General features: G+C 41.7%; 1 protein-coding gene across 5 annotated transcripts in view; it reads right to left on the bottom strand.

The window, feature by feature from the left end:
• Window positions 1-3,240: 3,240 nt before the first annotated feature.
• KIF26A (kinesin family member 26A) overlaps window positions 3,241-18,376 on the bottom strand; it is a 96,965-nt gene continuing 81,829 nt past the window's right edge. For 3 of the 5 annotated variants that reach the window (XM_071426327.1, XM_071426324.1, XM_071426328.1), the window contains 10 exons: window positions 17,290-17,383; window positions 16,537-16,799; window positions 16,103-16,286; window positions 15,650-15,809; window positions 13,803-13,965; window positions 9,862-13,246; window positions 6,246-6,436; window positions 5,776-5,796; window positions 5,223-5,373; window positions 3,241-4,720 (listed from right to left, as the gene is read on the bottom strand). In XM_071426327.1, the coding sequence (XP_071282428.1) occupies window positions 4,545-4,720; window positions 5,223-5,373; window positions 5,776-5,796; window positions 6,246-6,436; window positions 9,862-13,246; window positions 13,803-13,965; window positions 15,650-15,809; window positions 16,103-16,286; window positions 16,537-16,799; window positions 17,290-17,383 (4,788 nt within the window). In that variant the 3' untranslated portion in view covers window positions 3,241-4,544. The remainder of the gene's footprint in view (window positions 4,721-5,222; window positions 5,374-5,775; window positions 5,797-6,245; window positions 6,437-9,861; window positions 13,247-13,802; window positions 13,966-15,649; window positions 15,810-16,102; window positions 16,287-16,536; window positions 16,800-17,289; window positions 17,384-18,376) is intronic. The other 2 variants (XM_071426326.1, XM_071426325.1) reach the window with 1 other exon arrangement.

Consider the following 18,376-nt stretch of genomic DNA (forward strand, 5'->3'; position numbering starts at 1 on the left):
AACCACTGCTAAAGGAATTTACACCATCTGAAGCCCTGGAGCAAAAAAAAATATCCAAGTCAATGGGACGTAAGCCAAAATTGAAGTGTTTTGCTGGATGCAGACCAGATTTACTTGCTTGCTTAAACAGGTGCCTAAGTGCTGTAGTGAACTGGGTCCCAAATATGAAAGCATTTTTTATTTATGTCCACTTCTGCCAGCTTGGACATCTGATACAGAGGTCATCTTATAGCTAACATTTTTGTCTTAAACCCTGCCTATAGCCACACTATAGAACAGCTGCCTGTGGAGTTATGTTCCACACATAACTTTAAAAATAAAATGCAAGTGACTGGAAAACATGGGTTTATAACTAGAAAGAGAATACAAGGGTACCTGGAAATAGAAATAAATGTAACATTTTCTGCGTGCTGAGAAAAGAACTCACAATCTTATATTTCTACTGCATTCTCTTTTAGTACTGATGTTTCAACTTTTCAACAGTTACAGTGTCCTAGAAGTGCCTTAGCTGGAACTGGTTAGACCAGAAGCACTGCATGGGAAAAGGGTTTACACATACATTAAACAAGTTTTTGTCTACAGAGCATCTTATTTCTCTATAGGGAATCTATGTTTGTACTAACTGCAATTCCAAACACTTAATGTCCCCACCTGAAATCCCATCTCCCAGGAATAGTTTTATGTATTGAGCCATAATCATTGAATGGAAAAAGTCAAAAGTAAGCTAGGAGTCCATGTGCAGAACACAAGTTCCTCCTCGCTTTCTCCAGTCCCGGTCACCAGATGAGAGTCCTGCCTTCTCACTTGATTTCTATCCCTGTCCATACTTCATCTCCTCCTGAAACAGGCCTGACCATGTGGGGACATCTCCTCTCCTTGTCCCTCACACAGAGGTATGCTCACCTCTGGCCTCCTTGTGAAACCTAGCGAGATGTGAAGATGAGGAAAAGGGAATTTGTATCCCTGAAGTTTAAGCTTTGAATCCCCATTGCACTGGTTCCAAAAAACCCAGCAGCTGTTAATACTATTTTTTCCCTTTTGTTGAGAAATATGTGTGATGTGAGCTGCTTGATAAACTGGGCCATCAAGGGACCTAGAAAGTGTTGCCCCAGAAAAGAGAAGGTGAGGGATTTCATGGGAAGAACTGCAGGCAAAGGAGAAAGAATTCCAGTGTGAACTATCCCTGCCAAAAGTTATTCAGGTTGCTCTCCAAAGCCAGTGGATTTATAAAGTTTTATTTGACACCATAACAAGCTCAACACAATCAGGTGTTTAAGTGTGCAAGTTAATGGCTATTTGAAACCATCAAATTTAAATAGACAAGGAATGAAATAACGCACCCAGTTTAATTTTGAAATTATTGGTAATCTGATATAATTAAGTCTTTGTAAAATAGACTCAAATAACGAACCAAGAGTATATACGTGTAAGTTTTAGCTGGACAGAAGTGCAACAGCTGAAACAGTAAGGTAAAATATTATCTCAGGTCTTGAGATATGAAAGAAAATTTGCTACCTCCAACTACCAATAAAGAATTGTATTTGCATAGGGAAAACTCTGTATTTCATCCATCAGTGCCTCGCCTTATTTTGCATCTCAGGCTTGCTTTGTGCCAGCAAGCCAGAGGCTAAATGCATTCAATATGCATATTATTGCCATGTTGACATGAAACTCAGTAGCCCTGAAATGTCTCATTTGTTTCTTTGTGGCAAACATAACCATAGTTAGAAAAGGAGAAAATAGCAAAGGATGGAAGTCTGATCGGCAAACACTGTACAGGGGAATATTTAAACAAATTATCAGGTTTATTAAAACTGGGATGGATGATTAGCAGCTTGATTTTTATTTCAGAAGACGGTAATATTGCCAGGATGGGGGAGAAACAATGAAGACCTCCAAGGAGAGGATGAGGTGGCTGGCAAATAAATAGAAGAAACAAAACCCCTTGGGTCCTTTTAAGATGGTGTTAGAGGCTACCTTGAAGAAGAGTGTGTGCCCAGCCTTGCTGTGCCCAGGGCTCAGAGGTCCCACAGGTCACCTCATCCTGCCACAGCCCCACAGAGATGTGCATCTCCAGAGGACAGAGCAATGGCACCAGTGCAGAACCAAATGCCAAGTGCAGAGCTCCTCATCAATACATTCTCTTTTTGCCATCATGTTTGTGGAGGTTTTCGCTTTTGCTTATAAATATTTGTTCCTCAGCATGCTGCTCTTTTTTTTAATTTTGGTTGCTTTTATTTATCTAATCCTTGCTCTGAAAAGCCCACCATGTATTGAATCACTACATGGTTTTGATTCTATATTTGAAGAACTGTGACTTTCTGCCCACAGAAATTAAATTTAGATGGAATTTACAAGTTAGTAAATATAGCTGGTATTCAAGGGTATCAGCAAAGGGATCCTCCAGAAATTCTAGATGCCATATTCCCTTGCATACAACCAGACACAGTGCAAAATATCAGTAAAGAAACATGGTGCACTCTTTTCCAGGGATAAATCAGAGGGATAGAGAAGGGCACTCTTTTTAAGCCATGCAGTCAAAAAGCTATTTAAGCATCACACTCCTGCTCTGACTCTCCCACTTCTCCAGCTGCAGAATGAGGAGGAAGGAATTTACCCCACCTCACAGGCCTCTTGTGAGGGTAAGCAAACAGTGCATGGATGCCATGCTGTTAGGGCTACCTAAGGAGAGAAAAAGAGGAGGGGAAAACTTCCCACAGATCTGCCTTTTGGCCAAATGGCTGGAAAACAGAGATGGTGTCACCAGAAGCACAAGCTTTACATGAACCCTGCCTGGAGGCTCCAGCCAGCACCAGGAGCTGAGGACCAGGCACAGCTGCTGTCCAGCCAGGGAGCAAACACAGAAGTGCCACAGAGAAATGAATGTAGCAGGTTGCCATGATGGACCTGTGGGGCCCAGGGCTTGATTCCACTTCCTAATATTCTTGTGGTTTCAGAACCATCTTTAATTGCTTTTTCTCATCAGGGAAAACAAGTATGTGAGCCGCATGTCTTTGTTCTGTAAACTATCAAGTGCTAAGAGAGTGTAAGTATTATCACTGCTATTTATTTCACCCTTTGGTGTTTTGTCTCTCTTTCCTGATTGGTTTACGAATGTCAGAGCTCTGTTCCCAGTTCCACACCTCTTGGGCAAAGGGACAATGCAATTTAACACGGTGTACCAGAGACCATCCTCCCTCTTCTGAATACTAAAATCACATACACAGCAAAAAGCACTCGTAACAATAGATGTATCTTTTATTCACAGATAAAAACTGAAGCAAGCTGTTATAATACATATTTATACAAAGGATTTGAAAAAACCATAAAAAGGAAGATGATTAGAAAATATGATTCATTATGAAATGTGGTATTACATACACTATTAAACCTTTTCAAAAGTATTTGTTTGGCAACAATTTATCAATAGTTTCCACACTTAAGTGGCCTCCTTCAAAAAAGCACAAATCTCATGCAGCATGTATAAACTTGATCCTGAGGGTTTGCCTTCCTTAGAAAAACTGTAAAAAGATATACTATTTGTCTTAAAAGTTCAAAATGCAAATGCTATATTTATAGTCAAAACTATATAAAAATATGGACCTAACTTAACATTTACAAAAACTTTTTGCTCCTTTTTTTTTTTTTGCTTGTTTTATGGTTTTGGTAATAAACATAATTCTCAATTCCTGCAGTCAGAGAGGAAAAAAGAAAACCAAAACAAACCACAGTGCCCTTTGTAGACTTCCTCACATTAAGTTTACGACTCCAAAAAAGACCAGGTCTGTGAAAAGTGAGGTTAGTAACCAAGGAAGTAGGTAAGCAGTTAATATATATCTATATATGTATATATAAAATGGAAAACAAACATTTATTTTGATCTGGAAAAGTAATAATACAAAACCTGAAGGTAAAACAATCATTTCAAAATGCCATAATACTCCTTCTCAATAGATAAATGTTCATAAAAATATCTTGAACCCTAACCAAGAAAACAATTATAATACAATTTTAATTCTGCTACATAAAACAGCTTTTCTATGAAACAAGAAGGCAAGTTCAGGTATGAAAACATAATTTACTTATTGCTTTTGCTACAATGTTGTTTGTTTTTACATATAGTCATAAATACACTATACAGTATAAAATATTTCGTAGGAATACATTTTGTGGTCTGCTTAGGTTTGCTGGCTTTAATTCTAGCACCAAATACAAAAATGAAAATCAAATGAACTTTAAAGGCACTTCCATTTCATGTTTGTTTGTTTGTTAATTAAAACCAGGGTTTGTACTAACTTTCTTCACTTCCCTCTGGTAGAAGCAATTCTTGTTCCTACTTTTACCTTTGTACAGCTCAGGTCACGTTGAGGCACCAAATGATTTATTAACATTCCCACTCCTCAGCTGTTTCTTTCTCTTACAACATTCATTGTTGCTTTTTAGTCTTCACCTTTCCTCCTTCACTTCCCAGCTACTTTATCCATTTACTTCTTCATGTCAGACGTCCCAGCCTCACTTCCTTCAGTCCCTTGAGAAACCTCTCCTCAAACCTCCACCTCCCGCACAGCATCCTGCGCATCGCTTATCCCGATGTCGAAACACGTCACTATCATGATGTGTGACTTGCACAGGTTAACACACTGCTCCAGCTCCTCTGTCACTTGTTCCAGTGCCTCTAGGTACTCCTGTGACTCCTTATCAAGGTCAGGATCCACTTCAACTGTCAGACAAAAGAAGTACTGAGTAAGAGAAACAGCTTACAATAAAACATTATTCTATCACAAAGTAGCCAACATGGTAAAATTTAGTTTCTCTTGAACTATCACTTTTTTCCCCCCTTTTTTCAGCAGATATGAAACTCTACCATGAGGCTTCAGTTATGCACAACACTAAGTCTGGGAACAAAACTCATGCCTCAATTTCCCAGCTATAATATGGATATATGGAAAGATTTTTTTCCTTCTTTGGAAAGAATAATAAAAGAATAATAAAAATTACATTTAATATTAACAGCCCCATTTTAATGTTCTCTTCTGGTTTGTTTGGATGGGGTTTTTTTGTTCAAATAGCATATTACAGAAACATAGATTGAGTCACAGAGTATTTTAGGACTCAATTCAGCAAAATACCTTAGCAAGTGATTAAGTTTTTTCAGTGGGATTGCTGACATGCTGAAAATCTGTTAGAGGCTGATCATATTGCTGTTTTTGCAAAATACTTACAGTCTTCTTTCCACTTATTTGGATCCATCATCAACCTGCACTTTGTCTCTTCCAACTCTTCCTTCAAAAATTCGTGCTTTGCCTTTATTTCTCTGATTCTCTGCTGGCGCCTCTCCAGTATCTTCAGCTTGGTATGGAAATACATCAGACCCTTTTAAGACACAGAAAGACCATTCCATGAATTTTCCTGTTGTGAGCCAGCCTGTAACAGCCTGACAAAAATTGCTCCCAGTTCACTACTTGTAAGAGTGAGCAGGTGGGTAGTTTTATTTGGTTGTGGGGTTGGTGGGGTTTTTATGGGTTTTTGGGGGATCTTTTTATTTGAAGTTTACATTAATGGATTCTAATCTTGAGGAACTGCAAGCTACATCACTTGAGCATTTGTTGCACTTCTCTGAATTAGCAAACATCTCTTAATACATTCTGAAGTTACTACTGTTTGTAAATAATTCTTTTTTCCAGTAGTGAAAATGATAAACACAGCCTAATGATAATGTCAGAGTTATAGTTAATACTAAAACATGAATTCTTATTTTCTAAAAAGCATTCCTACCTTCTCAACATCCTGGAAAGGCTATTACAAAAGAAAGGGGAAAAAGGCATCAGTAGAACATAGAATTCTGGTCCCTAAAATAGAATTAGCTGAAGTGTTTTCCAATTACAAGTCAAACTCAGTATATCCCTGATTTAATAGAATCCTATCATTTACATAAAGAGTTAATGACCCTATGGTTGAGGGAGACTGTAAGGTTCCACCAGCCAGGCTAGGATTATGAAGTCTTCTCATAATGTATTCATTGGTAACTTCCATTTACACCATCAGTCATGTTAGACACAATTAATTTTAGACAGGAATCATTTTCATTTTCTGTGTTAAGGGTACCCCAACATATGAATTGTAAAATTAATAATTATAGTACTTTAATTGCACTCAATTTCCTGAACACCATTCTGGCATTCAAGCAAGGAGTTTGTCTGTATATTGTAATTTAAGTTGTCTACAGTTGTAAAATATGTGCTGACCTCAGTTTCCTCTTGTCTGTGTCGCTGTAATCGTTCCACATCATCAATCTCATAAACTTTAATTTCAAATGGCTCTTTCAAAGTGCCTGGCAAAGGTGGTAGATCAACCCATTGGCCAGTGACACTGGGTTTTCTTCCTAAGGAGGCAGCATCTGGCAATGGAGCAGGAATCAGTCTGCGACGCTGGAGACCTAAAACACAAAAACAAACATTCCTCAGGCTCTAGGAGACTAATACACTGCAGAACATACTGCAGTGAATTAAAGAAAGATCTAGGTTCTCAGTATACTTAGGAAGAAATGTTTTTCTTGATCTTTTCCTTTTAGTAAAATACCCTCAGGCTGCTAATTGAATTACTGCCTTGACAAAGTAGGTTTCACTTGGTTCCCAGATGGAAGCAACAGCAGCTCCTCTCCCAAAGCAGATGTCTGAACATCAGTTCTTTATTCTCTCCTTGCAGAAATATTTTTCCTGGATTTATTTTTCTTTGGTGGACTACAATGGTATTCATTACCTTGAAAAGGCACTGAAATAGTGAATAATCTAAAACTAATACTGATAATGACTTACTTATCTGGAAATCTTCTGCTCCCCCAGTTAAAGCCTAGCAAGGCTAAGATCCCTGTCACTGCACTACATCTTTGCAAAGCTCAAAGAGTTCCCTCCAAAACTACTGGTGCTATTTTAGGGTGCTAAATACCATCAGTTTTCAGTGATTTTGTGGGATTGAGAGGCATTCAGAAGGCATCAACCAAGCTGCAACTTGAGCACTCCAATGTTAAGACATCTCACACCTTTGCACCAGCACCCAGAAGCTCAGTGCATAACAAACCTCACCAGTTCTGGAAGCCTTCAAGAGTGCTCCCAGATTTTCCAAGAAAATTATACTGCTCTATTATCCTTCTGCTAGGGTTCTAGTTTCATGAAGCAGAGACTGACTTATATCCTTCAGAAATGCTGATGCTTTTGATTGCAAGATTTGGCACTCTGGTGCCCAGCATTTTTTTGGTGATTATTCTCTCACCATTCTCCAAAAATCTGACCTTTACAGTACATGACTCAAGCATGAGTACATGCATAGAGCTGCTCAGGCAACATTAACAAGCCTGCAGCCCAATCCTTAAGAGGAGGGCTGAAGGCCACCAGCAACAAGCTGGAATGACACAAGGCAGCAGTAAATTTAAGCTGGCTTTAGGTGGCTGGTGACAATAAATTTAGTAGTTAATTGCCTCCTCTTATTAAAAAATAACTCAGAGGTTAAGATTCTCATTTTTTCTGCTCTTACCAAAGGGAGCACATCAAACAGACAAGGCAGCTCTGCACAAAGGACAATGCTGCCAAAATAACTTCTGGGCTAAGACCTCTACAGGAGATGTGAGCACAAGTCAAGGCTGTCAGATAGGCCCTGTCATGAACTCCAACATCAAATTTGAAAACAAAATCCCAGCAGGCACCCCCAAAGCAAAACACCTCCACTGATATCCCAAAAGTCACCTGCTTTACATATTCTTAAGAAAAACATCTCTCATTCTTAATTGCATCCTTGCTGATTTCTAAGTAACAAGAACAAAACAGGAATGTTTTCAAAAGGGGAAGACTTGATTCCACTTCTACAAAACCATTCTCACAACCCCAATGCATTCAGCCTGAATCACCACTAGTGTCCTGTGGGACAAAGGCACACACTGTAACCCTGACCCTGTAACTGCTGACAGGAGATCCCTCTGAGGAGGACACCAAACAGATGTGGTCAAACACATGCAATAACCAGGCAAACTTCATCTCCTTCCACTGTACAAGCCAGGGCCAACATCATTTCTCCATTACAGGATAAGGAGACAGGTTTACAGTAACATACATAGGAGTAGGATGTGTCCTTAAATCCAGAGACTCCAACATAGTCTGGTGTTACGTAAGTCACTCCAAGAATATCTAATAATGTGAAAAGATTACAATTTTTTTAGAACAATAATAGGTCTGAAGCAAACATTTCTCGTAAGAAATATTTGATGCACTTCCTGGCAAACTGCATTTCATGCATAAAACACATTATTTTCTCAAAGTCTACAGCACTCCAAAAAAGTAATACATAATTTACTGATGTAGAGCAATTACAACTGGAAAAAGAAATAGTTTGTCATTTTTAAAGACTTTATAAGTATTTCCTGGGGCAAAAACAAATACTAATCCATCAGTGGGTAATGCCTTCTCAATATGTGTGCAACTTACACAGCTGTTAATATTGATTTGTGGGAAAGGTTTAAGAGGCAGATATGCTATAGAAAGAGAAGAGCAGCAAATGTTACACTAAGTTTCCAAAATGATTTATCACTTGCTGAAGCAACTCAGTTTCCTTGACCAGAAAGCCCCACGAGATCAACTTCATTCATTTGGTTTTACTGCCAGAACTGAGCATCATTGGTATCTACAGGGATTGCAGTAATTGCCATGTTCCAATCAGAAATTCAGACCCAGCACATTGCTGATATGAGTTCCTCCTATATTCCCAGCAGCCAATATGCCCAGGCTGCTGAAGGAGGCTGCTGGTCATGATCTACATGGCACTGGTTGCCACTGGTTCATTACAATACCACAGGATCTCAACCTAGATCTGAGAAATAACACTGTAACACCAACCACATGAGCCAGATTTTGAAGCTGACTACAAATACACTTGGACTGCAGCTGCCCTCACATGAGCACCAGCAGTGAGAGCAGTAAGAAAAGGCATGAGAGGGAAGGAAAGGGGACCTGGCCCCCATATGCCCACCTTTACTTGGTGTGGTCAGACACAGTGAGCCAAAGTTGCCTCTTCTAAGCAACTCTCCCAGTCAGTTTCCTACTGTGTATAGTATCCACACACACAGCCTAAAATTTCTTAATCTATACTATTAGAGTGCAATTTAATAGTGTTGTGCTTAGCTAGTAGCATTAACCTAAGAGTCACTGCATCTTACACATACACCCTACTGCTCTAAGTCTTACCTTTGGGTAATCTAACACACATTTAGCAATCCTCATTAATTCACAAACACTCTTCTCCCCTCCTGGCCTATTCCTTTGTTTCTAAATTACAGTCCTAGCCTGTCTCTCTGGCATTCCCTCACAGACACCTAGCAGCAGAGCTCCTCCTCTCCTCACTGCCCTTCTCTCACCAGTTTTCCAGGATCACTCACTCGATCCTCACAGGAACTCATCAGCACTCAGCCAGCACCTCACTTTTCCCAACCCACCCATAACACCCTCCTGTTTGGGCCACCCTGGCCCTGGCCCTCCTGAGGGAGGAAGGAATGTCCCCCACCTGCCGGCAGCCACCCGCTGCCTCCTCCCTCGCAGGGAGGCTGCCGGCACCCCGGGGCACCCACACCTCTCCTGCCCTCTCCACCACAGCACCTGTGTCACACCTGCAGCTTTGAAGTAAAATAAATGACAAGTAGCTGCTGTCACAGCAATACACATGCACACACAAGCGCATGCAGCCAGTCCACCTCCCTGCTTTGAGCTTCCTCCAAGCCTCCTCTCCTCTCTGTCAGAGATGCCACAAAACGCCTCCATCCTCAGGATGCAGTGCAGCACCAGCGAACACCTGGCACCAGCAAACACCTTCATGTCTCACCTGTTGACCGTTTCTTGGGGGATTTAAGGCTCCTCATCCGGCCCGGGGAGGACATCCCGCTCTCGCTCATGGAGTCGTGTGCCGAGGAGGCGCTGCCGGTGGCCTCGCTGTCCCGGATCATGCTCTCATAGCCGCTGCTGCCCCCGCTGTGGTAGAAGAGAGCCGTCCTCCCCATGGCTGGCGGCAGCTCCCCGCTCAGCACGCTGCTGTTGTCGCTGCCGTGCCCGCTGCTGTAGCGCTGCGGCCGCCGCGGTGCCGTGATCTTGCTGTAGGGGGACGGCAGCACCGGCATCTGCGACTTCTCGTCGCTGAGGTTGATGCCGCTGTCATTGCCGCTGTCAGAGTCGGTGGAACCTCGGAAGTGTCCTGCCTTGGCAGAGCCGCCCGACACCAGCTCGTTCACGCGGCTGTTGGCGGCCCTCATGGCCTGCTTGGTGCCCATGATGGTGCCGCGGCCGGGCTTGCCGCTGACGGGCTGCACAGAACGGGGGGCTGCCTTCCCACCAGGGGCCAGGCCAGAGCCCTTCCCCGCAGGCTGTGCCAGGGACTTCACAGAGGAGCTGAGAGACTTTGACCCACTGGCAGAGAGGCCCCGGGTTTTATTCCCATTGGCTTGCACCTTCTGGTTAGCTGTAGGTTTGGCCTGATTGTTTTTACCAGGTGCAGGGGCGGGGAAGGGCAGTGGTAAACCCATACTGGAAGCAACAGGAGGGACCCCCAGCCTGGGGACAGAGCGCCCTGCACGGCTGCTGCCAGTGCTCCCGCTGTCCCTCACCATGCTTGCTTTGGATCCAACTGATGTCAGGCTGTCACACCTCTCCAGAGACATGTGGCTCCCGTATCGGTGCACAGTTTCACTCTTTGACGCCTTCACCTTTAAGCTGGACGTCATCTTGGGCAAAGAGTGGTCACCCTTAAAGTTCATTTTGCAGCTGGCGCTTTCACTAAAGTAAGAGCCAGCTTTCAACCGCAAATCTGCTTCGTCTTCAGCCTTTGGCGTGGCAGCTCTGGCAAAGTCCAGGCCGGAAGCTTTCCCCCCACCGTTACCCAGACCAACAGGTTTCTGCTCCAGGCTCGATTTACGCACAGGAGGTGTTGGAGGTGTTGGCCCACTTGGTCTGGGCAACATGGTTGATTTCTGTGGTGCGTTCTTCTTTCCTAGGGATGATTTCAAGCTACCAGTGGCCAGGGGAGCATCCGAATTCCCTCGGGTCACACACTCTGGCAAAGTACTGTTAGCGTGTGACACTGGCGTCACTCCCAGTGTGGTGGCTCCTCTCTTCAACTGTGGCATCTTCATGGCAATTTCTGACTTCTTGGCAGCTCCGCTGGAGGATTTGCAGGCCATTTCACAACCATCCACAACCCTCTGCGAGCAGGCGAGCATAGTCTGTGACTTTGTTGGCCTGGACGCTGTGCCAAAACCCTGGGCAGCTTTTTCTGGCTGCTTTTCAGTACCAAACGTGTGAGGTTTTGGAGACAGCAGCGACTCTGCAGGTTTTGCTTCCAAGTGATAATCGGCGCGTAACAGCCAAGGATCTTCAAATATACCATGTGGATTCTGCAGCTCTTTATAGCTGAGGACAGTATTATTGTGGATTGGAGAAGAGGTAGTTTTTGTTTTCCTAGGAAGACTAGAGTGTATTGTTTCTATCACAGGCGCATCACGAGAATTACTAAATTTGATTTTTACTGGCTGATCAGTGACACAAAAAGCACTTTTTATCTGAGATGCTTTGGTAGTTTCAGAGGTTTGAGGGCTTTTACTGATGCCTGAGGAAAGCTTGCTCGAACTCAAGCTCTCACTCTCCAGCTCAGAGAAGCAAAATCCACTGTCATTCAGAGCACTTTTCAGGGGGACACATAAATGGGATGAGTCCAAGTTGAAGGGTTCCTCAGACTTATTACAGTTGTAAGATGACTGTGCGACAAAACTGTCACTAGACTGGGCTCCATCACTTTCAATTGTACAAATGCTGACTTCACTAAGCCATGAACTGATGGAGGAACGTCTGCTGCTGGTAAAGGGATCCTTAGCAAAGGGCACAACAATATCAATATTTACACCAGTAGAAGTCTCCTGTGAGGTATAAGCATCAAACTCATCATTTATGCTGCTGATAATACTGACCGGCCTCGAACCCGATGCAAGGGCCTGAAGGGAGCAGTCACTGTTAAAGCTAATGATACTGGAAGGTCTCCCATTATCCATAATTCCACTAATAGAGAGCTCTTCCACCACTGTGAAAACAAGCTCATCCTCTCCATTCAGCTCAACAGGCTGCTGCAAAGTCACTGTGGTGGTCAGTATATCCCGATCAAAACATTTCCCTCTGAAAGCTGACCTGAAGCTGTGTACCTCTATCGCACCTGACTGACTCTGGGTGTTGCTACCAACAAGGAATGTGCTTCCTAGAGGGTTTTGCTCAGGTTTGTTTCCCATCTGTTTGCTCATTCCCACAGGAGGAGTCCGAACTGCATTGCTATTGTCTGGCTCCAAATTCTCAGCTTTGGAGCTTGGGGAGTGTTCTCTCTGCTGTGGAGGGGGAGGTGCTGGGCTTGGCAAGGGCCTCTTCACATACAAGGATTTTTCCTTAGTGACACATTCAGCTGTGGCCTTATTCTGCTCTGGATTCCTCAAGGGGCTACACCTTGAAGTCTGCAGGGAATCAGTGATTGTCTCTCTCTCCCCCTCTAGGATAGAGTCTATTATTTTGTTGTCAGCTCTGCTCTGCAGCTTGGAAATCTCTGCTTTCAAGTGAGGTGTGCTATTTTCTTGACAGTTGCCATTGCCACCCCTTGGTGTAACAGCCTGGAAAGGAAGGTTATATCCTTTTTTGGGAGATGCAGTTTCTTGTGAAATCGGTTTCTTAAATCCTCCAGAAGGAGAGGATACTTTTTCCTTTATCAACTTAGACTGCGCATTCTCTGTACTTCCAGGAACAGGACTACAATTGGACCCAACGGAGATTTCTCCACAAGCAAATTTCATGGGTTCCTCACTTCCATCAATGCACTCTAACCTTTCCTGCAGTTCAGCAAAAGTGTTGCATTTGAAATGGTCCTTGTCAGAACTCCTACTAATAGCAGAATTGTCTTTGTTTCTCTTCTTATTTAGGGACGGGATAATAGGAACAAACTCTGGTGGACCTTCGTTATCTGTCAATTCCCTGTCGGACAAAGCTGCACCGTTGGGGCCAACATAGATGACAGTATCACAAGACTGTTCACTGCTGGAGGAATAATCAGGATCACTGGATATATTCAGGACAGGAAGGTCAGGGTCAAGGGCAACAGTTCGTGGGTGGAATGGTCGCAAATGGGGCGGTCTCCGGACATGTCCTTCTTCACACGAACTCTCTCCTCCAGACGAGCTGGATGCATACTGCAAATGACAAGTAACAGTAAATTTATTAGTAGCAATTCATAAATAAGCATATACGTGTACAGAAATTGATTAAAAGGTCAGGTTGCAATATAATCTGTGCTTTGTGTATACTATCACAGCTACATCAAGTGGGAAAATATCAGAGAGGAGGATAAATTAAAGTAACATGCTACATAGATTTTACTGTATTAGTAATAATATAACAATCACACCTTTTCAGATAATTTCCATTAAATATTATGCATTATCTTTCTCCTCAATAGTTTTCTGTTCCTCCTCTATTGATTTTTAATTAATACTGATAGAAGCTTTTGAGATAGTTCCACATGTAAGCAAAGAAAGAATACGTGTTTGAAACAAAAAGAAGGGAATTTCAGGATTAAGGATAGGGGGCAGGATAATGGCTCAGTGCCAAGTCATTTGTCAGTTCCTCTCCTGAGATTTTATGCATTTTGTATTACTTCCTACCATCGAGAAATCCCATGTTCCCCTACTGAGAGGTTAGGAAAACTCATTTTCAAATGAATTAATTTCTGCTTGTTTGTGAACCAACCTTGGATTTCTTCTTTCTCATGCGGTGGATTCGTGATGCGAGCTGAACAGTTGTGAGAGTCTCTGCATAATTGGCTGGGGAGTCAGAAATGTGTGCAATCATAGTAGTCCTGCAGTTGATATTCCCAAGTGATTCCCTCAACAACATTGTCAACTTGTTGTCCCTGTGCAAAAGAAAAAAATGAAAACACTAGGCTTATTTAAAGAAGCCACCACTTTTTTTTTTGCAGAATTTTACACCACAAGCTGTGCTTTCACTCTCATGCACTCATGATACATGTAGATAAGAAATATGCTCCTGTTATTGACCACATTTAAAATGTGTCTATATGTACACATACCAAGGTACCAATATTTTAATTTATCTGCCTGTGTATTTACAGTATGGTAAGTCATTTTGTTGCTTAGAAAATTGTAAACCAATTGACTGATAACTAGCTTTCTCAGGTTTAGGTCATACTACCCAAAGAGCTCATGACTGCTGTATTTTCAGCTGAACAGACTTAGAACCTGGATAGTTACACTCTGTGAGCTCTATGCAAACACTTTTAAAAATAAGAAATAAAAGAAGTCAACAGAAATTGTAAGAAATCTCTAACCGGACATAACAATGTTAGATATCAGAAATTCAAGTGTCACCCCAACTAATCTACTTTCCATTCTGCCACCTGTGGTCTGCTCTGACATAGCAAAAGGGAAGCAGAACTTATCTCTGAAGGCTTTCCTGGTGATGTAAAGCCTCTACTGTGGACAGCAAAGCTGACAAGACAAGTGACATTTTGTTCTCCACTGGTCTCCAAGACATCTTTCCCCACAGCTCCTTGGAGTAGGAAGCTCCCTGCTCCCTGAGCAGTTCCATCCTGAGGGAACTCCTGTCATGTCTGGTCACTAAACCACAGTAGGTGACCAAGTTGAGGATCTGCCCTTCCCTGTTCTAACTCATCCATCCTCTACTCCATACACAAACCTAGCAAGTAGCCTGAGGAAAATATCTCTCTGCCTAATACAGAAAGAAAAAAACCACCTGTTTGAGATGCATCACTAGATAAATATGTGAAATGACATGATTGATAATGCATTATAACTTTGTGCTGTTGTTAAGACAAGCAGCAATTAAATTTAAGGACTGAAGGCCAAGTTCTGGTAAGGGTGCTTACAATGTGGCTGTTGTTTTTAAGCTGGGCTCCCCACAGGTGTGTTTGACACAAAATTGTTGTCACAGACACTCCACAAAGGAACACACCTAAACATTCACTTCTGCTAAACTAATGTGCAACATGGTGGTCTTTTTTTTTAATTTAAAAGATGCATCATCCAAAAAGACACACAGAAATAACGACCTTTGATGACCATACTTGAGCAATACTCAATTATTTTCCAAAATTTAAGTACAATTTTTACAATTTCAAAAAGAAGAAAAAAATCCTATGAAATTTGGTTTCAATTATTCACTAAGTCCAGTTGGCTGAGATCAGTCAGAAATTCCAGACCCAGGAAACAAAGAGAGAGAAGGAAAGAAAACATTAGCCATTTTCCCCTCACTTTTTTTCAACAATCAAACCCTCCCCAACACTTCACCCAAATTCAGTAGACCAATATACCATTTTTGGCCACCTAACTAAGAATTTCACGTTATTTGAACATTTGAAAACCTGTGTGTATGTTAATATGGACAAGTAGACAAAAGATATGTGCATCTGTAGGAGTGGCCTTAAAAGAAGGCAGACCCCTCTCTGACAGCATTTCCTTCAACTTCATATTAGGTGAACAGTAAATTGTTGATGCAATCCATTTCTCAGGTAACACCAGCCACAAATTTAAGATAATGCAGACTTAGAATCTACTTACTTATATGGCACATGCTTAGCACCATTAATTAAGGCCAAAATTACGTTGCCCAGGGCAGAGAGAGACAGACACAGAGAGCCTCCTCCATCTCGGCTCTTGCTCAGCACTTTTTCACAGCTCCCCAGATCAATGAGATGCAAACGACTGCGTCCTCCAGACACTAAAACAAAAAGGGGAAAAACAGTTGTACATCACGTTCTTGCATGGACTCAAGCCAAACCTGGTATTCAAAATGCATTCAAATGAGGAGAATAATGAATACAGCATGGATAATGGCTAAATTAATATTTAATTGTAAGGAAACCAGTTATTAGTCACAGCTACAAAAGTTAAAGGTGACTCAACTGGCTTGAGAGTTCATTTTTTTCTTTTTAAGTTAACTGCAAATTATTATTAAAACTAATGCAAGACCACATCATTTAGAATTAAACAATAAGGTAAGAACATTCATACTTCCTCCTTTGCCACTCTTCTCCATGCGATACTGGTATATGTGAAGAGTAAAGAGCATGTGTGAATTCCTCCTATCTTCCTCCTCACATTCAGGCTTGCTGGTGCTCCTGGCAGCAATTGCAGCATCAAGGAAAAATGCAGCTTTCTCTGCTGTTGGGGCCCTTAGCTCGCTTTGGTTTTGAAGCTTGAATATAAACAAGAAAATGACTAATTAGCACAGGGGCATTTTTTTATTATTTTTTTGCTGAACATGCTAAATCTCCAGGGCACTAAGAGAAACAACTATGTACACCATGGGAGATGAGCTTATAAATTAAAAGCAATAAATTTTTTTTACTGGCTTAAAAGTTGTCATAATTGTTGTCAGATAAAAGGAAATAAAAAGTAGAAGAAAGTCAGGCTCAGAAAAATCTATGTTGTGCTATTCATTATACCTGGGTTCCACATATTGGATCTTCTCTCAGATAAACCCCAGGAGACTGGCCATCCTGAAGGCTGCCAGTGGCTACTTCAGCTAACAAATCCTTAAGGTTTTCATCTTTGCCACTGATCTCTACAGCAGATACTCTAATAGAGAAACGAGTTCCAGTTTTTTCTTTACGTTCATTGATCAATTTGAAGAGCCAAGAAATTGCACAGGGGATGATACCAAGGCTTTGTGTGGAGTTATCTTTCCCAATCATGGTAAAAGATTTTCCTAGAATGAAAAGACAAACATAAACACAATTAACCTTTCTTGTACAAGGCAGTATGTCTTCATATTGCCACCTGATATCATCATCATGGTACATTACATGTGCCATGTGCTGCACAGATAAGGGAAAGAACAGATGAAAAAATTCAAAGTATTTCATTAATAATCCATTACTATTTATTCAATTAGGTTTGCAAGTTTTGCAAGCCAGACCCACAGCAAATTAATGTTAAAAACATCTCTGATCTTTTGATTTTCATCACAATGCACCTACATAAACTTGCTCTTCAATAAGCTAATCTGATGCTACATTTTACCTTTTCAAATTAAAACTTACAATCACAGTGTAGAAATAAACCGTGATAAGTTTGCAAAGCTAATTAAAAAGAAATTCTAATCTATTCATATACTCCAGGTTTATTGTTCCAGGAGCTGACAGCATGTAATTACCAGACTGACATAGTAATTAACTGTAACGAATTTGGGAGCTCACCAAGCTTGACATGACCAAAGCAAAATATGCAACCATCTGCACCATTCACAACAGACTGGATTACTTCTGCTACTGTTCCAGAGCATACCTCAGCCTGAAAGAAAAATTGGAGACAAATAAGTGAAAGAGCATATACTGCTGTGGATTTTACTGTTCTTCTGTAATGAAATGAATGACTCAATATTTTTGAGGCACAATATTCTCCCCATTTTTATGGCATCAGTCCTATTATTTTAGTAACTATGCTATCTCAAAAAATAATAAAATATGCTACTACAGCCTAAAATAGTTTTCAACTCTATTGAACCTATTCTCTTGGAATATTGATTCTATGACTAATGTAGCAAACTGAATGCTATCCAACCAGGCTTCCTGCTGGTATAATAGCTTAGCCAAGGCTATTCAGTAATAGTAGCAACCTCACTGAAATTAAGCTACTCAGGAGTGCTCAGAGGAATTAAAAAGACATCCATACTGGAGAAAATGCATTAAGATCCCTGAATAAGATTTCATAGTATCACATTTTCCTCTTCCAGTGGAAACATCATCATCAATAAAGAAAATTTGCTAAAATACTTGATTGTGCTAAAACCAGTTTATCCATGTCAGGGAAGGTTTCAAATACACAATAAGATGATCTATTAAGTACAGCAACTGGGGGCAGGGGAGGGGGCTGCTGTAAATATGTAACTCCAGTGAAATGATAAGGCTCTGTTTGCAGGTGCATGGCAGCAAGCTTGCCTTCAGCAATAACACCTCCACAGAAAGGGCTGCAGTGGCCAACATCACCCAAAAACATCACAACAGGCCGCCCAACAGGCCTGCCACAAGGACCTGAAAAGCCAACCCAAACCAGGGCTAAAGAGCCTGAAGGACTGGTGCCAAAACCAGCAGACATGCAGGCTGTGACCAGCCACCTTGCAGCAGTGGGGGCAGCACAAGTAAGGAAATCTCACTTCTGGACTCGTGTTGAGGTCACTGTTGCATACTTCTGCACAAAGACCCTGCTTGAACTTATGCAGGATCTAAAAACAGCTTTCGGATGTGGCCACCTGTGCTTTGGGCACTGATGTATGGGGGAAGCTAT

Source organism: Agelaius tricolor, unplaced genomic scaffold (genome assembly GCF_023055355.1).
Source record: "Agelaius tricolor isolate 1412-34295 unplaced genomic scaffold, bAgeTri1.0.p SCAF_5, whole genome shotgun sequence".
NCBI lineage: Eukaryota > Metazoa > Chordata > Aves > Passeriformes > Icteridae > Agelaius > Agelaius tricolor.